At 34.5% G+C, this 26698-nt stretch overlaps 1 protein-coding gene across 1 annotated transcript in view; it reads left to right on the forward strand.

Moving 5' to 3' along the window:
• Positions 1 to 26698, forward strand: part of larp (La related protein) — a 321561-nt gene that overhangs the window by 280164 nt on the left and 14699 nt on the right. Inside the window, exons 18-19 of the mRNA XM_090396411.1 lie at positions 5268 to 5377; positions 17783 to 17913. Coding sequence (XP_090252537.1) covers positions 5268 to 5377; positions 17783 to 17913 — 241 coding nt within the window. The remainder of the gene's footprint in view (positions 1 to 5267; positions 5378 to 17782; positions 17914 to 26698) is intronic.

Genomic DNA, 26698 nt, shown 5'->3' on the forward strand with positions numbered 1-26698 from the left:
TCATCTACAGCCATGTTTCACTAATACCTATAACCTGTGGTCTGGAAGTGCCAACTATGGCCAAAAACTCTTCCTTCTTGTTCCTAATACTCCTAGTATTAGTGTACATGAATTTAAGACCCCCATTAGCCCCAACCCTACCTTGATGCCTTATATTACCTATCCCACTCTGATTTGTTGTCCTTATTTGCTCTGGCATATTATATTCATTCTTACATTCAACTGCCTCCATAAGGACTGTATCTCTACTCCCCCCCCCTTAACAAATCTAGTTTCCCTGAATTTGCACATCCACTACATTCAGCAACACTTTCTCAAGTCTTCTTACACCGTAACCATTCAAATGCAAGCCATCCATCTTATATAGATCCTTTCGCCCATCAAACTCACTCCACACATCCACAAATTCCACACCACGCATCATACATAACCCACACATAAAGTCATTCGCAATTATAGCCCTCCTTTTAAACATTTCACTGTCATACCGTGGCAAAAGACTAATCATTCGAACTCTCTCACTCTTTTCTTTTGCTACCTCAAACAATTCATTCAGGTCTTCTATCATTTCCATTTTATCTACTTTCAAATCATTCGTACCTGCCACAACAATCATTTCTTTCACCCTTTCGATTTGCTCTCTAATAGACTCAGTTACGTCCTTTATGGTCGCACCAGGTTGGTACGATTTTGTCAAATCCTCTACTAACACACCTCGTACTAACGAGTCTCCATACAGCACTCTATCCTTCATTTTGTTCATGTTCACATTCATACGTCTATTTTTCCTGTCATACCTTTTATTATTGGTTGGTTCATTCAGTCTACTTTTGTTCATGCACTCTAGCTGCTGTTTTGCTCTTTCTATCGCACTATTCAACAACGCGATCTCACTCAATGCATCTATCTCATCTTTTTTGTTCTCTGAGAAACCGTTTATACTATCATTCACACTCTCACAATTTTCATGTACAACCTTGCCGTTTCTTGTCATATCGCTATTTCCTTCATTCTGAAGGTTGACAAAAATATCACACTCACGATCCGAAATACACTTCAATTCCTCATTCTCCCTACATTTTCTACACACATTCAATCCTTTATTATCATCTAACCACACTCCGACCGCACTCCGCAAAGCGTACATTTCACAGCTAGTACACTGACTCATTTCTTTTATGCTACCATTCTTTGATAACGATGGCGAACCTTCATTACTGGCCGCCATTTTCCTTCGCACAGGTGCCATACTTATTTCAACGTGTTTTGTCAAATTATACGTTATAACACACCAAAAATAGACGCACTAAAATACGCAATGCAAACAAAACAAAACTACACAATATTAAGTAATTTGTATCGATAACTGAAAATGATACTTATCTTATCTGGAGCTTGCACGAACACTACACATTACGAATTCATCTAGCGGCGACTTCCTGACATAGATTATGTTATAAAACACTTTAGTACACTAACCACGCTAATAAAGCTCCAATAATATACCAAAATTACACACTTAAGTCCATTAAATTGAATCCAAAACATCAATAAATCAACAAAAAACACAAATCTCTCAGGAGCTCTCCGATAGCACGTCCGTTCACCAGCTAGCCTCGACACCAATCACTCGACATTCTCGACACCAATCCTCGACACCAAACATTTCAGCTACTTAGGCACGATTTTTAGTGAAGATGGTAAATTAAATATAGAAATAGACAACAGAATAAGCAAAGCTGGTATGGTGGGAAGTCAATTGAATAAATTGATATTGAATAAGAGAGAAATTAGTCAGAACACTAAATTAGCTGTATACAAGACAGTGTTCAAACCAGTTTTAACTTATGGATCTGACAGCTGGGTGGTCAGAAGTAAAACACTTGACCAAAGACTAGAGACTGTAGATATGAGAGTCCTGAGAAAGATTATGGGCGTGAACAGATGGCATCAATGGCAATATCATATTAAAAATGAGGATATTAGGAAAGAACTTGTCATTGTCAGCATCCAGGAATGCATTAGCAGAGCTAATCTCAGGTGGTAGTATGGTCACTTAAACATTGGCGAAGAAAGATTAGCAAAACGACCCAGAGGAAGACCAAGATATAGGTGGATTGATACGGTACAAAGTGCCTTAGATTATAGAAATATAAGATCTGATAATGTTGGAGTTTTGACAAGTAACAGACTGATTTGGAGGAAAATTGTAGATAGGAAGTTAGTAATGATGTAATTTTTTTCATGTTGTACTATTATATCTTATACACCCCTTGAGGATACATGGCAGGAATTTGATGATGTTGATGATGATGAAGCACTGTAACCAGACATTACATAAAAATACATAGTTATACCTCTACAGCACATCTCATCTCTAGTTTGCTAAAAGTGCATCTTCTGGCAAAAGTAACTAAAGTTCCCATTATTTTGGTGCAGATTAAAATATTTTCAGTTTCCATCACAGACCTGCCTCACAAGCAAATCTGTGAGGCAAGTCTGCCCCTGTTTTTTGCTATATATAAAACCTTTTACACTGTAGGAACATTTGTTATTTTGCACCTTGAATTTAGTGTTGGAATTGCTCAGAGATGACCCACAAACACTTGTTGATAATTGGAAATATGCAGTCTCTCCAGCAGAAAGTAATGCTTTAATGTTGATTTTGTTCTTGTGCTGAAGTTATTGAACAATAATTGGATAAAAGTATGTGTGGCACACTTAAGTTGTGTTTAATGCATGTAACTGGCAAAATATTTTATCTTCTTAAGTAAGAATAAACATATCCATTTTTTATATTATAAAATTGTGTACATTACTATAATGTTTGTACAATGTAACTTCGAAAGAAGTTAAAAATTATTTAGTTGATTATCACTCACTGGATTGATAAAATGGCCTTACGATTTTATCAATTTTATCATAATCACCATTATCTTTCTACTTAAATATAGTAAAGAACCAGAAAGAATATTGTGGTTCTTTAGTTGAGATACACCCACCTTTATGTGCCATAAGGTGGATATATGGTGTTTGCTAGTTGCATGTTCATGTGTCCTGGATGTTTTCTAGAACAGGAAGTAGAGGCTCGATTTTCAAAGAGGGCAGAAAAATGGAAAACTTTAAATAAAAAACCCTTGTAACCCCTTTTGCATCCTGGATAGGATCTGAATCAAAGTATTTCCATTCGGAGATTATATCATTCATCTGACTGCACTGCAGAGATATATACACACAATGCAGTGGCAGAAGATAATTTTCATAATGATCATTATTTAAGATTATTTCTGAAGGTCTTGTGCCATGTCAAATGTTTGATATAAAAAGCATCAGCTTGAGTTTTTATGTGAATTTTTCATGGCATTTATCCAAAGATGAAATTTTGTGAGATTTCAGTAGTGATGGAGTCTGTTTAGTGAATAAGTATTTAAAGATACCATGGTGGAAATCATATGGTTTTAAAATGTGGATTAGCTTCAGGATGTGAGAATTTCTCTATTATTTCAGTAAGAATTTACTAGGAATGGGATCAGTATTGACCCTTCAATCTTACTAATAAGTGTATTTAGGATTTAAACCTATGTCTTTCCAGTTAAATGATAGGAAGATGCAGATAACATGCTATTTCTGCTAAATATCATCAAATTCATCTGGATGCCACAGTTCTTTTTAAAGCATGACTGTATAAGAATGATAATTCTAAACCACCTGAAATTTGAGTATTGAAAATAATAGAATTTATATCTCATGGACACCTTGACTCTCTTACCTCTTCATGTTTGAACACTTAAAGATGACTGTATAAATAAATAATTATATATTTGCATTTTTAATATATTTCAGAAATTGTTACATCTATGAATGTTATCTGGAGGGTGGGAAGATCAATCATAGATAATACTGAATATTATGCATTAATTTTTTTATTACTTTTTTATAATCATGGCTTTTTTTTTTTATGCATAGACTATCAGGTCATCTCAAAAGTAATGTCATTTTTTTATACTGCACTTGTTCTAACGTGTCTCAGCTTGTCTAAACATGAATTTTTAAAAGCTTTATAAGTACTGCTAAGCTGTGGCATCCTCATTCTAACGAATTCCACCTTGCAAGAACATCATACATATTGTTTAAATAACCCTTTATTGCTGTGGAAGTCACTGAAGAGCACATCATGCTTTATGAGTTCATAAAAGGCAACAGTGCTGCTAACACTTTAAAAAAAAAAAACGTGCAAGAAGTATATGGTGATAATGTGCAAATGTGCCAGCAATGCTTTCAAAAATTTTGACAAGGGGACTTTAGCTTGAAAGACCTCTCGCTCTGGGCATCCTGTCTCTCTCTTTCTCGATAATGATATGCTGGAAGCCTCCATTGCATGAAATACCAATGCAACTGTTGAAGATTTAGCAGAACATCTTATCTTAATCACCACCATTTAAGCTCATCAAGTGGGTTCCTCATGAACTGACGAAGAGAGCATGTCAACATCTCTACTGCTCTTCATTCTCGAGAGGTTCAGTCTCCATTTTTGAGTTGTGTAGTCACTAGTGATGTAAAGTGGATACTTTACAAGAATATTAAGAGCCAAAGGCAATGGGTTCATTTAGGCAAACAGGCTAAACCTCAGCCAAAACAAGAACTTCAACCTCAGAAAGTTTTTGTTAAACATTTGGTGGGATATGGCTGGTATATTATACACTTTGAACTCTTGCCACAAATACAAACAATCACAGTTAAAGTATACTGTGAACAACTCGATTGATGAATGAAAAACTGAAAGAAAAGAGGTGGTCTCTGGTCAATCGAAAGGGTGTTGTTTTTCACCATGATAATGCATGCCTTCATAGTGCAAGAATGACCTGTACCAAGATTGGGGAACTCAGCTGGAAAAAGCTTCCACATCATTCATATTCTCCTGATCGTGCACCTTCATATTACCACCTATTTCTAAGTTTGTGACATTTCATTAATGAAAAACAATACGATAGAGGCACTGAAATTGAGCCTATGTGACTTCTTTGCCTCCAAACTTCCTGAATTCGATAGAAATAACATTATGAAGCTTTCACAATGTTGGAAAAGTATTAATGATTCAAATGGAGAATATATACTTGATTAAATTAGCAAGTGATATCCTTTCAAAACTTAATGCTAAAAACTACATTACTTTTGGGATGACTTGATACTTCATGTAATGTCATGTATTATGGGACATCCATTTATTTTGATGACATCAGGTTTGTATTATCTTTTATTTATTTTAGGTATGGCTTGGAGTGCTTGTTTAGGTTCTATAGTTATGGACTTGAGAAGCACTTTAGAGATGACTTATATGAAGATTTTCAGAAAGAAACATCACGAGATGTTGAAAACGGTAAGTCAAGGGCGGCAACGTTTTCTCACAAAAACTATTCCACAGAATGAATAATCATTTGATTTTTCTGTATCACTTCTGTTTTGCAGCGTACTATCGTCTGCTTAACTGGCATACAATCAGTTAGTGTTATGACAGTTTTTGCAAAGCTGATATCTCATTACTCTATTGTGGATTTTTTGTTTAAAGAAATAATTTTAAAAGTTCAGAATTTAAAAAAAAATTCAACAGTCATTAAAACTGTTCAACATTTAACACATGAAAAAGAACTGTCCCAATGTAAAATACCACATGTTTTTGACTCCTTTGAAAACCAGTATGGAGGGTTCCAATTTCATATATTTCAGATATCTCTAAGCCAATTTCAATGATCCTCAAAATGCAACCTAGGGTCTACGTTTTTTCCTATCAACAAATTATCCTGGCTTCTAAGGATGAATGATTCCTTCTTTGCATTTCAGACTTGTACCCTGTTCTCTGTAATTGCCACCTCTTCTACTTTGGAGACAAGTGGGACATTTTTTTTGGGAAAAAAAATTACAGGAATACTAGTCATTAATAAGAAATCTGGTTTAGCACAGCACGGGATTAATACTGACCTCAAAATCTTCTTGGTCAAGAACTTGCCTACTCCACCTGTGCTGCTTCAAATTCAAATATCTATTCGAAGAGAGAGCTGAAATCATGCTATATCACCTTAATTGAAATTGGAATGACTGTCTTCTTGCCAAAAATCTGCAAAGTCTTATTCTTAGCCATCAACAACGTTAGTTTGTTTTGTCATCTATATATCATGTTATTAAATCTAGCCTACATCTTGTTTATTATGTCTGGTGATATCATACCATCACATAACTCAGTGTTTTTTTAAAACAAATTCATTATTTGTTCTACCTTTTTCAAAATAGTCTTCCACTGAAGATCTGTTTGTCTCAGGTTAAAACACATGGATTTATAGTCAAAAAATACTTAGATGTCCCTTGTTGGAGGGCACAACCTCAACCAGTCCTAAGGGATGGAGGAGCAAAATTGGGGGAAACCCCACACGACAACAACAGCATCAGTTTTAGGAGATAAACCATTCAAATTGTTCAAATTTTTACAGATAAAATTCCTGTTTTATTTCCCTATATATTATTATTATTACATAACACCTCCAGGGAGTCCAAAGACTCATCGAGGGAGGGTACTTGCCCTACAACTCTGTCTTGACCACTCCACAAACCACGACTACCTTCATCATCTACACCAGTGGTCGCCAAAGGGATCAATTGACATTGTTAGGGGTCGATTGGGGGTCGACAGAAAAATATAAGACATCATTGTATGGGTAATATTTAATTCGGTTAACTTGGATTACTTCAGCTATCTTGGATGACAAAAGACATGGAGGTAATGACAACGCAATTAAGAGTGAATCGTGAGATTAGTACCTCCATCTTACAGGTCCATGAATAGGACCTGTAAGATGGAGTAAGGTCATGAAAATAGTTATTGAGGCCAATCAAGTAGGCCAAAATGACGTATTTACCAATAAACGGATGTTGGTGGTTCCTGCCGGCCGGCACAGTGGGAGTGAGATTGCAACACGTGCGTGGTTCATATTTACTGATACTTACAAGTATTCGATCCCAGTCTCATTTTTGCGCATTGACATACAAGTGAGCGTTAATGTTCTAAAATTCATCAACATACATATTATAATTCAATCGTTATTCATTCATGAACTAAACTTCTCTATGCTGAAGAGTTGAGCAGCGCTGGTAGTAATACCAGTAGTTTATTAATATCACTAGTAATACCAGTGATAGTAATAGTAATATAATAATATATATACTATATTATACATACAATAAACACTGTAACTATAAAATAAACAATCTAAAAACTCACATAAGCGTCTTTTTTTGCTTGTCCTATTATAATTACAAAATAGTAAAATATAGGGGGTCGATAAAAAGACAAGAAACGCTTGAAGGGGGGTCGACGGGCAAATGACTTTGGCGACCCCTGATCTACACCAATGCCACCTACCTCCAACCATCACCACCACCACTAGTATTTTCACAGACAAACATCCATTTCTGTGAAGTTCGAATCCTGCCCATGGCAGAATTCGAACTTCGCTTTCATCTCACACATATCGTGTGTGTGTGTGTATATAAATCATTTAATATTGTTTAAGTTAAGGGATATTACATCCCATATCATTTCTTAGCCGAATAAGAAACTCAAAGAGTTTCATGCCGAATATAGTAGAAACTATATAAAGTTTGGCGATTCCAAGCGTAAGCAAATACCTGGATACGCAGCAACTGACCCTTAAGGTGCTGAGGCAACTCATGTCAAAGGTGGAGCAAGCTCTGATCACTACTCTTGATATTTACCCATAATGTGAACTTAGCTCCTAGGCGCTGTATTCATCATCATCATCACGAATCATGGGCTCACTGCCAGTTGATGTCTGATGCCTGTTTCACTATCTTCTTCCACCTTTCTTTGTCCAGTGCACAGTGTCGCAGTTTTTGTACATCCATTCCACACCAGTCTTTTATATAGTCTATCCATTCTCTGTATGGTCTACCTCTTATGTTTAAACCATCCAAAATACCAAACATAAATGTCTTTATCTTCTGGTCCTCACTCATTCTACAGATGTGTCCAAATAATTGCAGCTTCCATTTTATAATCTTCTGCATTAGATTCTGTTTTGGTTGTATCTTCTGATAGAGCTCTTCATTGGTGATTTTCTGAACCCATACTATTCTTAGAATCTTCCTGTAACAAGTTCTTTCAAATGACAAAATTCTTTTTCTTGATTCCTTATTTATTACCCACGTTTCAGATCCGTACAGTACACCGCAGAAGATGCATGTTTCCAATACTCTTAGTTTTGTTTGCAGACTGATCACTTTACTTTTCCAGATGTTATCCATGGCCTTCAGATTTGTTCTTTCCTTTGCAATCCTGATCTTTATTTCTTTTTTTACAGTCCAAGTCACATGTCAGTTTACTTCCCAAATATGTGAATTGTTCTACATTTTCTATATCAGTTCCACCCACTTGTATCTTTTGTTTCATGTTCTTCTCACCAAATACCATTGTCTTTGTTTTTTCAAAGTTCACAACAAGTCCAAATCTCTTCCCTTTCTCATTTAACAGTTTCAGTGTTTTTTGTAGTTCTCTTTCATCTTCTTCAATAATAACAATGTCATCTGCAAATCTCAGATTGTTAATTCTCATTCCGTGTACAGATATTCCTTTGGCATCTTCTTTCATTTTATCCATTGCTCTTTCTAAATGTGCGATGAAAATGCTTAGTGATATTGGGTCTCCCTGTCTAGTCCCTCTGCTTGTTTTAAACCATTTCCCCAAATCATCACCTATTCTAACTGCTGCAACTGCATTCTGGTAAACATCTTTTAATATAGCTATTAGTTTTTTATCAATTCCATAGGATTCCAGAACTGCTAATGTCAATACTGTCAAATGCTTTCTGAAAGTCAACTTTTGTTTTTTCTCCTAGCTTTCTCTGTTATTAACCCCATTGTCAAAATCTGTTGAATTGTAGTTCTATCCTTCCTAAATCCTGCTTGCTCGTCTGCAAGGTATGCTTCCAATTGTGTTCTCAATCTTTCTGTCAATATGATCATCATCATCATTTTACCAAGGTGACTTATCAAGGCAATTGTTCTATAATTTTTACATTCTAGCTTATTTCCTTTCTTGTATAATGTTACTAATATTGATTTCTGTAACCATACTTTCACCACCATATTTAATAATTTCTCCAGTAATGTTATCGTTACCAGGACTCTTGTTGTGTTTTAGTCGTCCTATTTCTTTTTCTACCTCTCCTCTTAAAATGTCCATATCATGCTCATTACCTGGTGGTGATATCTGCTTCAATTCTTCAGTGAGTTTCCCAATGCTATCTGAATCTAGTTTTTCTTCATATAACTCACTACAGTATCTTGTTCACCACTGTACAATTTTTTCTTTATTCATCAATACTTTGCCCTTTTCATCTTTAATTGTGGTCTGTTTTGTTGCCACTTTCTATTAATGGTTCTGATCATTTTGTATACCTCCCTTGTTTTATGCTCTCCATAGTACTGTTCTATATTGTTCCATTGGGCTTCTAACCATTTAATTTTATCCATTCTGACTGCTTTTTTCACCTCATTACACTTTCTTCTATATTGCTCTTCTATTTGTTCCGATGCATCCCTTCTTATCTTCAACATTCTTTTCTTCGGTACTAACTTCAGTGTTTCTTGTGTAATCCATTTCTTCTTGATCTTCTCTTCTTCTGGTACTGTTTCTTCAGCTGCATCTTCTATTGCCTTCATTACTCTTTTCACTCTTAAATTCGAGTTTTTTTTTTCTTTCTCCACACTTTTAAGTTTCTCTGCTAACACTGTTCTGTACCTTCTTCCTATTTCTCCTTCACTTATTCATGCTGTATCTCTTCTATTCTGATGTTGGGGTTTATATTTCTTTTTCAATTTCATCTTGATGTTTGCAATCACTAAACTATGGTCCGAGTCTATATCTGCTCCTTGAAAAGTTCGACATTGCTGTACTGATGTTATCCATCTTCTTTTAATCATAATCATATCAATCATGTTTTTGGGGAGCTGTATTACTGTTCAACATTATGAGAGAAGGTCACTACCCAGACCAGTTTCAACCTTTATTGAGGTCTCATCAGTGAGTAGATAGACCTAGTTAATATTAAGTTTGTAGCGAACAGAACTTACAACCCTTCTATGAGTATTGCCGAGAGTTGTCCTAATAAATTATTAGATATATGAAGAGCCAAAGGCTTCAATTCGGTGACATATGACTTGTTTAAGTTAAGGGATATTACATCCCATATCGTTTCTTAGCCGAATAAGAAACTCAAAGAGTTTCATGCCGAATATAGTAGAAACATGAGTTGTTTCTACCATATTTGTTTCTACTATATATATACTATATACTGGAAACATGACATGAGTTGCCTCAGCTTGCACTACCTTAAGGGTCAGTTGCTGCGTATCCAAGTATTTGCTTACGCTTGGAATCGCCGAACTTTATATAGTTTCTACTATATTCGGCATGAAACTCTTTGAGTTTCTTATTCGGCTAAGAAACGATATGGGATGTAATATCCCTTAACTTAAACAAGTCATATGTCACCGAATTGAAGCCTTTGGCTCTTGATATATCTAATAATTTATTAGGAAACCTCTTCGCAATACTCATAGAAGGGTTGTAAGTTCTGTTCGCTACAAACTTGATATTAACTAGGTCTACCTACTCACTGATGAGACCTCAATAAAGGTTGAAACCGGTCTGGGTAGTGACCTTCTCTCATAATGTTGAACAGTAATACAGCTCCTAGGAGCTAAGTTCACATTATGGGTAAATATCAAGAATAGTGATCAGAGCTTGCTCCACCTTTGACATGAGTTGCCTCAGCTTGCACTACCTGAAGGGTCAGTTGCTGTGTATCCAGGTATTTGCTTATGCTTGGAATCGCCGAACTTTATATAGTTTCTACTATATTCGGCATGAAACTCTTTGAGTTTCTTATTCGGCTAAGAAACGATATGGGATGTAATATCCCTTAACTTAAAGAAGTCATGTGTCGCCGAATTGAAGCCTGTGGCTCTTCATATATCTGATCATTTAATATTATTGCTATCAAATTTAATCCTGATTCTCCCCCCCCCCCCCAAAGAAGTCTTGAATGTTATTATAATGGGTGCCATTCTGAAACCAGCTATATTTTAGATATACTATCTAATAATCCTTTCTGCTCTAGCACCCACCAGCCAAAAGCTGAGATTACACCACTGTTGAGAATAAAAAAAGAATGCACACTTCCTAGAAGATACACTGAAGAGCTTGAAGCAATATATATGAGTAATTTCTTGTTTTGTTTTCAGCCTTTGATTCTAAACAGAAATGTATTTCATTTTGCAAGCCAATGCAGTATTTTTGTTGAAATTAATTCTGAATAATCTCCCCAAACACTACATAATTTCTAATAATCACAGCTTTGATTTTATTACTGAAAAATAATAAATTATCTGATTTAATTACCTTTGTACCTTTTGATCTAATACTCTCACTCTTTTTATAGGAGGAGTAGGATGATTTAAAAAAGTGCTGCTGTGTTGCTACATAGTTTTTTTTTTTTTGAGGGGGGAGTATTTATTTAGTTGACTTTTTGGATATTTTTGATTAGAGTTTATTTTCAAACTGTTTCTAAGAGAATTAACAATGCACTTCAGTTTGGGAACATGCACCTGTATTTCCCACACCCACCCACACGAAGTAAAAGCTAAAGGTGCTTCAAAAATGCTACACATCAAAACTGTAAATGCATACAAAAAGCAGTAAATGCATTTCTTTTTAAATATTCAGGATTTTCTTCTTCATGAAACATAATCCTCTCAGAACCAAATTTTATTTATTTTTTTGCACCAGGTGAACTTCAGAAATAATTATAAGAATGACATTATTAATATTACTTTAGTTGCATGTTATACATAATAATTTGTTTTGTAATTACTGATTATTTCAGTTCATAACGAGTGATACCGAAAGTAGCCGAGAGGGGCTGCTTAATACAAATAGCATTTTTTAAATATCATTGCGTGTAAAGATTTGTTTTGAATAGAGAAAAGAAGCATTCATTCTGTAAAGTAATTTTGATTTCTAAGATTGTGAATAGACAAAGAAAACAATTTATAACATACAGTGAATTTTTTTAAAACTAAGTCATATGTCGTTCTTCAAGAAGAAAAGATGCACTGGCCAAGTGTAATTCAACAAAATTAACAAAAAAGAAATTTTTTTCTCTCTTTTCCTAGATACAGCATATATGTACAGTAAATAATTATAGCACAGCACTTTCATGTACCCATTAATGGCTGTTTTTTGATGATAAGAGAAAAAACATTAATCAGTATGGATGGAAGTTTCTGGAATATCATGTTCAAAGCCGGAAAAAGTTGAAAACGATAGGAAACTGTTCATCCGTTTTATTTGACATCACAAGATGCCATATGGTCACTTAGATGGTCGGTGAAGTGGCACACCAGTTCTCACCACGTGGTTCTGTTGTGTGCTTTTCTGGAGGCTTTAACTCTTTAAAGTCAGTGACTTCAGACACATCATCCATCCATCTCAATCACGGTCTACCCATTCCTCCTTTTCCCAGAACTTTACCTTCTATTACCGTTTTGTGAAGTTCTCCTTCCGTCCTTTCAACGTGTTCAAAGTATTTCAATTTTTTTCTGTCACTATCCTTAAGGAGTCTTGTTCTACTGATCCTTTTTAGCACCCATCCATTTGTCTGCCTTTCAGTATATGATATCCTCAACAGCCTTCTGTAAGTACACATCTCAAAAGCAGCTATCCTTTTGTTATCTGACTTCTTCAGGTTTTAAGTCTCACATCCATAAGTTGCTGTTGGAAAAACAGCTGCATTCAAAATTCTCAGATTTGTTCCCAATGAGATAAATCCATTCTTCCAGATTTTAAACAAGTTGCTGACTGTTCTTTTAGCGATCCCTATTTTCTTCTTCTGACGTCTTCTGAACAGCAATTTTTCCCATTAATAATCGATCCCAGGTACTTAAACTGGGATGCTTAAGGGTCAAAGCTGTATAACTGAGAGGAGACCTCCACATAACCTTTAAAGGAATGCGAAGAACCGACCAGGGCTTCTGACCTAATGTCCAATCCTCACCTTCTCATGGTGCACCCTGTTGGATACTGATATGAATGAGGATGGGCTGGAAATTTGGGATTTGGTCGACCAAATTGTATTCTTATTGGCTTAAACCAATATAGAAAATGATGGTACAACATGACAAAATTTCACGCCGGCTGGGACTTGGAAGGTTTTATAGCCTTAGTCTTACTTTGACTCTTACTAGATGATGGTGAGGCATACAGACAATATAAAGAGTCCCCATCTGTAGACCCAGACTCCTCATCTATTAGGTAAGATGAAATGAAATAGCAAAATAGGAAAGATTCACCCCTAGCCCTCGCATATTCTAATAGCATTGGAGCAAGAAGAAAAGAAAGAAGGGGAGGGACCAGTCTACAGATAATGTAGCAGATGTATATTACATGAAGTAAGGCATGGTCCAGTATCATGTGCCTCGGGTTTGCCATCAAACTCGCCAAAGTGAGCCCTCGAGGTAACTAATTTACCAACCATATAAAAATCAAACCGCAGGGAAACATGGGAAAGAAGATAAAATAAGAAAGGGTATTAGATAAGGAAGTGGGTTCTCACCACTACGTTTTAATATCTACATTGAAGAGACTTCCATTGAAATCTGTAGTAGAATAAAGATTAATGATAGATTCTGAAGTATAATAAAATTTGCAGATGATTCTTGCATAATAACAGAAAATGAACAAAGAACTACAACTAAACTAGAATTACACTTACAGAGATGAATAAACTACTAAATAAAAAATGCAGGATGAAAATCAGTGAGGGGAGGGAAAATAATGAAATGTACCATGGATGGGGAGTAAATTATAAATCTCTCACTAGGAAGCTTAATAACTTCATATGGAAAAGTGGAAGAGATATTAGAATAAAATTTACAAAAGCAAAGAGTCATTTAATTAAAAAAAAAAAAATACTATTAACATCAAAACTTCAAGCATTCAAGATTGTGGTGGTGTTGCTAAATGTTGAAGATCAAGTGGACAGAAAGAGCCACGAATGAAGAGGTATTAAGAAAAGCAGAAGAAAAAAGAGAAATACTACATACATTAAAAATAAGGAGAAATACTATGATAGGATACCTCAGATTGGACTACTAGTTTAATTGAAGGAATACCTTATAGAAAGAGACCAAGAACCTAATATATGAGTGACATCATAAATGGATGAAGATTCCAAACAGGAAAATTAACTGCATGAAAGAAAATCACTATCAACATTCCATGCTACCTACTATCCAATAGGTTGAGGAGAGAAGATGATGGTGAAGAATGGATAGTTAACCTTTTTTTTTTATGATACTGAAAAAAAAAAACAACTAAATTTGCAACTTCAGGAAAAGTGCAAGATTATTATCAGCATAGTGAATATGTGATGAAAAACTGCATTTAAGATTAAACAATTTGAAAAATTATTAATATGTCAGCTGAATATATATAGTATTAAGAGGAAAAAAAACAATTATTATTCAGTTAGCTATGTTGCCAAATGAATTTAATGGAAAATTTGAGGCTTGCTCTAAACTAAATGATATGTTTGTCATTTCCATTTAAAGAAGATATCAATGTGGAAGAAATAGAAGCAAAAGTGGGAGATTTCCTGGATGCCAACCAAGTATTGCTTGAAGATGAAATAATGAGAGCAAATTGCTCTTTGGAACTATTTTGTGAAGAACTCTCCATGTATTGGGGAGAGTTGTAGTGTAGCTCACATTTTTTGGTTCCACCTATCTTTTCAAATTCTTGAATGCATCTAAGACAAATGTGACTCTCGTATAATATGGATAAATGTTTGGTATCACATTTGTGAATTGCAGTAAGTACTTATGAGCTGCATGACAAGCGTACTGCAAATATGCAATGTAAAATTTCGGATGTGTCTTTCAGTTTAAATTTCGACTTATTGCTGTCTTAGATAATATTAATACAATCTTCATAGACTGCTATCATTAATTTCAGCTGCATGAAATAATACTGTCTGGTTCACTTAATGGAGTGGAACATTTATATATAGAAAGATGACAGTATAAAAAATATGAGACACTTTACAGACAGATGTCTGGACTAATTGTAATATATGCATTAAATGCTTCAAAGTATTAGTTTTGCATTTGAAGAAGGTACTTTTCTTGCTTTAAGCTTAGGCTTGTTGCATTGCATTACATTATTATTATTATTTGACACCTCCAGGGAGTCCAAAGACTCATCAAGGGAGAGCACCTGCTCTACAACTGTCTCAACCACTCAATCCTCCAATTGACTGCAACTACACCAACGGCATCTACCACCAACCACCACCACTAGTATTTGTACAGGCAAACACAAACATCCATGCCCACGGCAGGATTCGAACACGCAGGCTTTTGGCTGGAGAGCGGATATGCTAACCACTCAGCCAGCCAGGCTGACATTATATCGATACAGGCAATCGTCCATCGTTTTCTTGGTCTACCGACTGGTCTTCTTGTATTTCATTTCCAGTCTCCTGTCAAGAGAATAGATGAATCAAGTCAAATCAGTAGTCACCAACCAATATTGACTTATGCAATATTGGTTGGTGAATTCTTATGTGAAATAAGAATAGAAGCATCAAAAATATAACAGATAACATATAAAATGAAAATATTAAGAAAAATAGTTAATGAAACAAAATAGATTTATGACAAATATTCAAATGGATATTCTTTGTAAGTTTTCATAAAAGAGAAGATCAGAATGGAATAAATGGACCCAAAAGGAATAGTAAAGTTCATTCCATTCTGACCTTCTCTTTTATGAAAACTTATGAAGAATATCCATTTGAATGTTTGTCATAAATCTTTTTGTTTTTTATTGTATCAAATTTTGTTTCATTAACTATTTTTCTTAATATTTTCATTTTGTATGTTATCTGTTATATTTTTGATGTTTCTATTCTTGTTTCACATGCATAAGTCATCATTGGTTGGTTGGTGACTACTGATTTATATATTCTTGCTTTTGTTTCTTTTATTAGATCTTTATTTTTTATCACAAAGTTGAATTTCGACATTCTTATATTTTATTAGCCTTCAGGGATTGTTCTTCTACTTCTTTCTGTGTTATATTTTCACTGTTCCAGTTATCTCTGGGTGTTTAAATTTCATTGTTCTAGAAGGTATTAGTTTATATTTTGTTCTGAAGTGCCTGAATTCTTTGCTATATATAAATGCATGTTTGTTTTATCATCATCATCATCAAATTCTTGACATGTACCCTCAAGGGGTGTACAGGATATGATAGTACTACATGAAAAATTTACATCATTACTAACTTCCTATCTACAATTTTCCTCCAAATCAGTCTGTTACTTGTCAAGACTCCAACATTATCAGATCTTATATATCTATCATCTAAGGCACTTTGTACCATATCAATCCACCTATATCTTGGTATTCCTCTGGGTCATTTTCCTGCCAACCTGGCAGAGAACACTTGTTTGGCTAATCTTTCCTCGCCTATTCTGTTCAAGTGACCATACCACCTGAGATTAGCTCTGCTAACACATTCCTGGATGCTGACAATGTCAAGTTCTTTCCGAATATCCTCATTTTTAATATGATATTGCCATTGATGTCATCTGTTCATGACTCTAATCCTTCTCAGGACTCTCATATCTGTGGTCTCTAGTCTTTGGTCAAGTGTTTTACTTCTGACCCAGCTCTCAGATCCATAAGTTAAAACTGGTTTGAACACTGTCTTGTATACAGCTAATTTAGTGTTCTGACTAATTTCTCTCTTATTCAATATGAATTTATTCAATTGACTTCCTACCATACCATCCTTGTTGATTCTGTTGTCTATTTTCATATTTAATTTACCATCTTCAGTAAAAATCGTGCCTAAGTAGCTGAAATGTTTTACTTGTTCCACAGGTTTCCCATTCAAAACATAGTTGACATTTTCAACAATTCTACCTATTTTCATTGTCTTTGTCTTTTTATTGCTGACCTTCATACCATATCTATTACCACAGTTATTCAATTTAGTCAAGGAATCTTGCAAACTTGTAGCGGATTTATTTAGAAGTATAACATCATCCTCATAAAGGAAAGAGCTGACGTTAACATCTCCAATTCTGATATCATGTTTAATGCCACTTTCCTTGATAATGTGGTTTGTATGTTAATTCAAAAAGAATTGCAAAACCTTTAGATTCTGTATGTATGTTGATTATTTTTTTTTTTAAATTTGATATACACAGAATCTATAATTCAACGTGTAATGCGGTGATTTGTTTTACTTAAAGAATAATTTCTTGTCTTAATTACAACAGAAGCATATAAGATATGCTTTTAAATAACAAATACAGGTAACCCTCATGTAATGCGGTACTTATACAATGCGGTTTCTATATAACACGGTTTACAAATTGTAGTAACCCTTGTTGAATGCGGTACTTATACAACGCAGTTTCGATATATAAGACGAGGTTTATACGAGGTTTACCTGTACAAAAACTGTTGCTAATGCACATCCTGAAATTTCTGTGGACTATGTTGTATGCAGAGGAGAAATCTAAGTTGAATAATCATTAATTGACTATTCTGTTGTCCATTATTATATGACTAGACAACCTTTTCTACATCATAAGTTATATATAAATTTTGTATATTTATTCACTTTTATTTATTTTTTTAGGTCAGCTTTATGGTTTGGAAAAATTCTGGGCCTTTTTGAAATATTATAAAAATAGTTCGAGTTTAGTAGTTGAGCCATCATTGAAGACGAAACTGAGTAAATACAAGACTGTAGATGATTTCAGAGTAGATGTAAGTCATTTAAAATAGTCTAAATATGAAAATTTTTGTTTCTCTTGTTTCTTGTTCGAGATTACTTTTAAATTATATGAAGTTTTCTTCTGGTATAGAATTATATTAGCAGAATAAGTGAGGTTCATAAATGTTATACAATAGTATAACAAAAAAAAAAAAAAAAAAAAGTATCTTCTCTTAAATTTCTGTAATTAAATAACACACAAATGTTCATTATGTTTTTAGTATCCATAAAAGAATACCAGCATTTTAAATACAAATATTTATAAAAATTAAGATACAATGCATTATGAATGACATTTTGGAGTAATTTTTCATTTGAAGTGAATAAGTTGAGTACACCCTCCTTATATAGTCCAGTATGTATCTAATCCTGTAACTCAGCTCTCGTTACTAAAAAGTAAGAACCATATCTGCAGTGTCTGGAAATGAGGTCACTTTAATGTGTACACGTAATTTTATGTGCATAACATGTATTGTTCTGCATTTCTACCCATTCAAGATAACCCATTTTGTTAGGGGTTATCTTTAATGGATAGAAATGCAGAATCTGCATAGAATTTTTCTGAGTTTTTTAAGGCACATCTATCAGCATGTACACTCCAGGAATGCATACCAGATATGTTAGATCACATTTAGTAATGTATGTGTGATCTAATCTTATATGCAATCACGGGATTAAAAAAAAAAAAAAAAAATAGAAAGTGTAAATTCAAGACTATGAAGCAGTCAGAAAACTGGTCCATTGCTACCACCACCTTTCAGGAAAGAAATGGATATCCAGCATTTGTGGCATGTTTGGGGAAAATGTGAATTCTCTGGATGAAAGGGTATTGGGTGGTTCCTCAGGCTGTTTATTTATTATTTTCTTTCTTTGAAATCAAAAATGGCCCAGTGCTTGTGTGCACCACTCATTTTCTTTCTTTTTTTGGGCGGGGACTGTCTTTCAATGCATCAGTGGGATTCTGCATAAAGGCTTATCATATTTTAAATGTAGATATTTCTCATTTTCATACTAGATTATATTTGATATTGGAAACTTTGTTTGAAACTTAGACTTTAACAGGCAACATTTTGTTTCATCTATTGGAAGAAAGGAACCACATCAAACCCCCCCCCCCCCCACACACACAACCTCTGTGTCCCTTTTTCTGTATGAGCCGATGGTAGATTGGACACAACAGTAGTGCAGTAAACATCATTTTTTGGTCCCCAGCCAGCTTCCACTATAGCAAACACCATTATAGTGAACTTGTTCTCCTTAACATAACTGAAGTTCTCACCAAAGTTTCATTATAACATTGCCATTTTTAACCTTTCTTTATAAGTTTTGAAAATTTGCCACAAATAGTAGTGTGAAACAGGTAATTTTGTATTTGTGTGGAATATTTCAGTCTTTTCATAATAATTCCTTACTTCTGAACTATGAAAGAACCACAGAACAGATTTTTGGCACTCAGTGTTTTTTTAAGTTCTCGAACTTTGAATGCTGCTCTCTTTTAATGTTCATTGACCATGGAATCCTTTGGATGGTAGAATCTTGCTGAGGTGGTGTTGTGCAGTGTGTAGGCTGAAGTTTGCTATTTGGCTTTGTGTAAAATATGAAGCATACAGTTAGTTCAGTATTTTTTTTTTACAAGGATGATATGGGTAATCATTTATTGGAAAGTGCAATTAGAAAGGATAATGTTAGTTTCTTTTTTTTAACTAGGGGATAGAGGAAAATGCAAGTCGACACTAGAATCATAATTTATGGAAGGGGTTAAGGAAATTCATTATATGAAACTTCTCTCTTAATTACTACAAATTTGCCATAGTAGGGAGAATTAATGTGTTTGATGGGGTAGCAGTCAAATTGTAAATGGATGTTGGACATCTGTAGCATGCATTATTGTAGGCCTCACAGAAATAGGAATGGTGGTAGTTCTGCTAAACAGGGTCTATGGAAGTATTTAATTTGCCATAGTAGGGAGAATTAATATGTTTGATGGGGTAGCAGTCAAATTGTAAATGGATGTTGGACATCTGTAGCATGCATTATTGTAGGCCTCACAGAAATAGGAATGGTGGTAGTTCTGCTAAACAGGGTCTATGGAAGTATTTGTAGAAAAGACACCGTTTGTGAGACATCTACTCGAGAAATGTGTGAGAAAGAGATTGTCACTTAAGACGAACTGTCCTGTTTAAGACAAGACAATCCATTAGTAACTGGACATTTGAGACATAACATCTTCAGCATGAAGTATGTGAAGGTTTTGGAGAGTTGTAATCGATTAGCTGGCAGTGTTGAAGTTGACTATTGACCTATTCCATTACTAGGGTAGTGGATGCAGAGGGGTGTAATGAGGTAGATGCCAGCTGAGTCAAATAGGGTGAAGAGATGAACAGGTGTTGGTTAAAGAACATATTTCTTAAGTACATTGGCGAGGGGGATACCACCAGGATCTAAACAATTTTTGGTATTTAGGTTGCTCTTGAATTTTTTGGTGTTTAGATTGTCTTTCTGCTGTAGTTGCAGGCATTGCAGTGCATTATTCCTGGGATTGTGCTTTGCTTTCGTCTGTTCTGCCTATATAATTTTTTAGGTATGTCACAATAGCATTATATGGGATAGAGAGTGATTGGAGGCGCAGATGAACAGAAATTATGCACACTTTTACATGAGACTAGACTATCATTTATGCAAGAAGCAAGTTCTTACATAAAGTTCTTTGAAAGTCAGACTCGGATTTATTAATTATTTTTGCATCCTTCACTATAGCTTGAGAATGAAGTTTTTTGAGAAGTTTTGTCTCATTGCACTTGTGATTTTTTTGCCTTGAGATGCTTCTTGTAAAACTGTAGCGTGGATATTGGGCAGGAATTTTGAATGGAATATGAAATGAAGGCTGACATTCCAATATGAATAATTTGTGACTCAATCAAAGCAAGTATCTGAATCTCGAGATTGAAAATAGTAGTCTGACCATGAAAAGGAGTGGAAGTTCCATAAATCTTTCCACATGGTATTGTTATAATTGACAAAGGATACAAGGTTAATGACTGGAAATGCATTTGTTAAAGATTAGAATCTTGTGCAAGATTATGGTCTAAGTTAACAAGAGGAGAGATTGATGTCAACAGTGTAAATGGATGGAGAACTGGAAGAAAAGATCCAGTTTGTTCTGTAAGTAAATAGTATTGTCTGGTATTAGGATTGATAGATGAACAGTTTGCTTTAGTTCATTGTTTATAGTAAACACTACAGCTTTCCAGTTTAGTCAATAGAACTCAAAAAAAGGAAGTCACTTAGAGTCATGGATGTTAATGTCACTAAGCAAGATTGCTCATTGCTTGTTGTTGGACTGTAGGTATCAAAATGAAACGTGCCCGTCGTGGAGATGTAGCATCCTTTCCAGAACTCGAAGACAAGCTAAATGAATGGATTTTGATGCAACGACAAGATGGCATTATAGTAACAAGAAATGCAATTCGTTTTCGAGCTCTACAACTCAAGAATGGTAAATTCAAGGACACACCAGGTATTTCATCTTTTCTTGCTTCGCCTGGGTGGTGCAACAGATTTATGGAATGCAAAGTATTAATATTTGACACCGAACAAAAATTGCGCACAAGTTACCAAAGCAGCTTGAAGAAAAAGTGCAGTCCTTCCATAAATTTATCATAAAATTATGGAAGTGTCACAGATATGAACTTTCCCAAATTGGCAATACGGATGAGATGCCCATGTACTTTGATATGCCTGGGAATCGAACAGTAAACTCAGTTGGTGAAAAGGGTGTCTTCATAAAAACAACGGGACATGAAAAAAACGCATTTTACCGTTGTTCTAGCATGCATGGCAGACGGAACCAAATTAAAGCTGACAGTGATATTTAAAAGGAAATTTCCAAAGCATATGAAATTTCCACCAGGTGTAATTGTTTGTGCCAATCAGGAAGGTTGGACGGATGAAGAAGGTATACATTTGTGGCTGGATCAAGTATGGAACATATGTCCAGGTAGCTTGTTACGTCAACAAAGCATGCTAGTCTTGGATATGTTCTGGGCGCATTTGACGGAGGCAAGCAAAGAGAAAGCACGTGAGCTACTTGCAGACCTAGCAGTCATACTGGGTGGTCTAACTTCCGTTTTGCAGCTGCTTGATGTCAGCTTGAATAAGCTGTTTAAAGATCACTTACATGAAAAATGGAGAGAATGGATGTCATCTGGTTTGGTGAAGATGACAAAGGGTGGGAATTTTCAGAAGCCTGAGATCACCTTAGTCACCAGCTGGGTTAAAGAAGCTTGGGATTCGATACCATCTGAAATGATTCAATGCTTATTTCTTAAATGTGAAATAAGTAATTCAATGGATGAATCCGAAGATGATGTCATATATGAAAGCGAGGATGATGCACAACAAAATGGAGAGCATGAAGACGATGATGACAACTGGTACACTGATGACGCTATCCCTACAGATGAATTTATGAATGAAATGTTTGACGACTCAAAAGATGAAGAAGAATTTAAAGGATTTTGACATTTTGTTTTAAAATAAATATTTCTTTCGTTAATTCGTATTGTATTTTTTTATAATGTTATGGAACAAGATTAACAGATCGCATTATACGTGGACATGGCATTTTAGGGCTAGTTTTCAAACAAAATTTCTAGTTCGCATTGTACGTGGATCGCATTATACGCAATAATATACGGTACATCTGCATTACGCTGCCTCATTATGGGCTACTTATCACAGCACTCCAAAATTCTTTGCTTTTCTAGAAAAAATAAATCTTTACATTTTTTTCTTGCTTCTGCCATAATGCTGAGGGTTGTTTTAATGATCGCTTAAAGTCAAATTCACTTACTGAAAGAGAGCACGAAAATAAATTCAAAATCACAATTCAACTGTATTTATATCCACCTACATTTGCCTGGAAGTATAAGATTTACAGAAGAATAAGATTAAAGGAAGATTAACAAAAAAAGTCAGATTTCGACAAATGTTCTTTGTCAAATTTTCTGCAGATTGACCCATATTTCTTAGAATTCTGAGATGCAGAAGGTTAAACATTCTAGGATTTTGATAACGCGTGTGTGTGTGTGTTTTATGTAGTTCCCACCCATGAGAGGTTATTTGGAAACCTACACTACATTTGTACTGTGGGTGGGCTAATTATGTAGTGTGATTATTAACAATGTAACATAACCTCTTAACTATTTTATAATTAAAGAATAATATCTTATAGTTAAGATATTACATTTTGTGTTCACAATAAAGACTCTGCACAGAATACTGAATACATTCATTGCCATTTTTTTTTTTTATATAAATATGTATAATAGTATTTTTTTCTTTTCACATTTTCATTTATTTTTTTTATTTACATGCACACAAACACACAATTTTATTTACATTATATGCATAATGTTATAGGCCATCATGCGTACAATTAAGATATCATTATTACATTCTTTGTTTCTTACAAAGATTCAGTACACGTTGCTGTACTCAGCAACGTGTACTGAATCTTATATTTTTTTTTATAAATATACATAATAATAATAAATTGCTAATTTACTAAGCACCTAAACACTATTAGTCAATGGTCTGACAGAAAGATGATACTTACCATGACAGTAATTATCATGATTTTTTAATGCAAAAATGTGAGTTGTATAACTTCACTATTTAATTTTTGAATATTCAGTATTCTTGGGTTAAGGACAATCCTAAAGAAATTTCCAAATTGGAAAAAAAAATTGCAAACATTTGTACTACAGTGAGATCAGGATAATAGCAAAACAGATGTGTGTATGTGATAACTTTTCATTATAAACTGAGGTATATTATGCAAACCTTTAGAAGAGTTAATTCAGCAAAAGAATAAATTGAACGGTAAATCAGTGATATATATGAGGTATTGAAGAAAAGAAAGCCTGCCTTATGAAACTTTTTTTGCAGTCCTTGTGTCATTATGTGAATTCAGTCCTTGGAAATAAAATACTATTATTATAATTTCAGGTGCTTTACATAGCTTTGTAGTAACTTCATGAAGATGGATCTGCAAGAAGAAAAACTTGTAGGTTTTGATTTTAGATGCTAAGCAGAGGATGCCCCCCCCCCCCCCAGGCCTTTTATTAACTAGTTCCAGAATTATTATTTTAAAAACTTCTGTGGTGGTTGTCAGAGAAATGGTCTGAGCAGTATTATTCCTCATAAAAAATTGTTTTTGTTAAACTAACAGTTTCACTGTTTTCTCTGAACAGATTTTTCTTGCTTACAATGGCATTAAATGTCCATTCTGAATATGAGAAAGATCTAGGAAATTCATTATACATACATTTGCTTTGTAGGATAAGAAATAGCATACATGAAAATAAATCAGCATAAAACACACACAGTAGTCCCACCTTATACGTGGGGAATACGTTCCAAGACCATCCCTGCAGATAGTAGTACCGAACCCTATATATACTATGTTTTTCCTAGGCATACATACCTATGATCAAGTTTAATTTATAAATTAGGTACAGTAAGAGATTAACAACAATAATTAATAATAAAATAGAACAGTTGTAACAACATACTGTAATAAAAGTTTTCTGAATATGAATGGAATCTTAGCAACCTCAGTGTATGGCTTTTTTATTATTTATTATTTATTTATTATTTTATGAAGTCGAGAACTTTCACCTTTTTACTTAAAAGGAAGCCAGTTTCTCTTTGGAATGTCTGAATTGTCAGAATCACTACTGCTTTGGGGCCATTATTAAGTAAAATAAGGGTTACTTGAACATGAGCACTGCGATATTGTGACAGTCTATCTGATAACCGAGAACTACTCAGAATGACACACAATTTAAAACTTATGAATTGTTTATTTCTGGAATTTTCCATTTAATATTTTTGGACGGGTTGACCATGGAAAGTGAACCCACGGATAAGGGGGACTATGGTAAACCCATTAGCAATCAAAAATGATTTTTTCTGTTGATATCTGGAAACATGAAATATGCATATCGCATGGGTATTGTCAGTAAGTTAACATATCTTTTGTAGCTCATTTCACATATGTTAAATTTGCTTAATCATTAAACACCCTAAAAAATTAAATATCTCCCATCAATTTCTTCTGCATTGTGATGGAATAGATATCTTCTCTGTTGCTAGTTTGAACCTTCTTATCTAACTCTTGAATGTATGCAATGTACCGAATTTTTGTTTCTTGTCATACAGTATGTGTTGTTTTTCTTTATAGTATGGAATGCCAATGCTGACTTGGTATGTTTTTTTCAGTACTTTTGATGGGTTCATCTCTGCTAATTTCTTCCAATCTACCTGTCTATCCTACAAAGCCAAATGTATGTACAATAAATTTAATAGATATTTTTTAATAGTACATGTGGAAGAGTCAGGAATGTAAGAATGAAAGAAATAATTTTTTTTAAGGACATAAACATCACTTTGATTGCAAAATCTATAACACAATAGTGGTGTGTGCTCCCATTGATTTGGGAGAAAGAAGCAAAGTCTTGATGTGTTTCTTGAAAAACTAGAGGTCGAAGCTGAACTGAGTATAGATATGGATCAGCAGCTACCCATGGTTTTACATTTTTGTAGTAAAGTGGAATAGAAAAGACCTAAAAGGAGGGAGTCTGGTTGGGGAAGGTTAACTATTAATCAGATTGCACTCTTCTGGAGTATCAAGAATTTGGAAGTTTATGTCCTACCATCCCAGATGTTGAGAACAGTATTTCTAAGGAAGGATGGATGTGGAATTTATGTAGTGTTAGTAGTTGTATAGGTGAGAAGTTGGGATTTGAATGGAAGAGGACACTAAGTTCTTTAGAAGCTTATAAGCCTATAGACCAGTTCTGTTTATGCTAGGAAACACATGAGGTGCAGGTTGGGCCAAGAAGAGAAATCTGCTCTTGACCAGCAATCTGAAATATCAAAACTAGTGCATGAACTGAGGTCTTTCTTATGAGAAATAAGACAGGACTGTATTATGGTATACCATTAAAGTTCACTAGATTACCTTCATTCCTCTGGAAAATGGCAAAGAGATTACTGTTTATGAAGTTGATTATGAAAAATCTTGAAGCTTGAATCATTTAAACACTTTAAGAATTGTTGAATGAAAAACAGGAATAGAATGCACTGTCATCAGAAAAAAAATATGCATAGGATTTCAGGTTAGTGAATAAATGTCATTAATCTATAGGAGTATGGACAAAAAGCATGCCCTGGGTATTGATAGAGAAATCTAAAGAAAGGAGAAACCAACTACCAAACTGACGTCAGAGAGGAAACAGACAAGTCCTTTGCACAAGATAGAAGACATATCATAAGATGGTAACTTGGTAGGGAGACCACTGTGCCATATCTGCTCAGATACTCTGGAAATGTTTAGTCACACGAATTTCTCCAAACCTTTCCATATTACTAATCCTGTTTATAATGGTAAACACTGATTAATTGATGGGTCTCCAGGTAGTGAAAAAGTTGGCAGTTGATGACCTGCTCCATTATTTTTTGAATCTATTGAGGCAATAGGAATTGAGCTATATATAGACATGTTTCCATGTTGTTAGGTAGATCTTAGATAAGAATTGACAAGCTTCTATAGACAACAAATGATGGGTGTTAATTCTGGAGTGATTATTTTGAGCACAACTGGAGAGGGATATATTCCATATACACCAGAAGACTTATTGATATCCAAATACCAATTCCTGTGAAGGCTCAAAACATCTATTGAGCTGTATGTGATATAATGGGAGGTTTCCA

This window comes from Typopeltis vanoorti, chromosome 8, assembly GCF_054136105.1.
Source record: "Typopeltis vanoorti isolate ZY-2024b chromosome 8, IOZ_Tvanoo_1.0, whole genome shotgun sequence".
Taxonomy (NCBI): domain Eukaryota; kingdom Metazoa; phylum Arthropoda; class Arachnida; order Uropygi; family Thelyphonidae; genus Typopeltis; species Typopeltis vanoorti.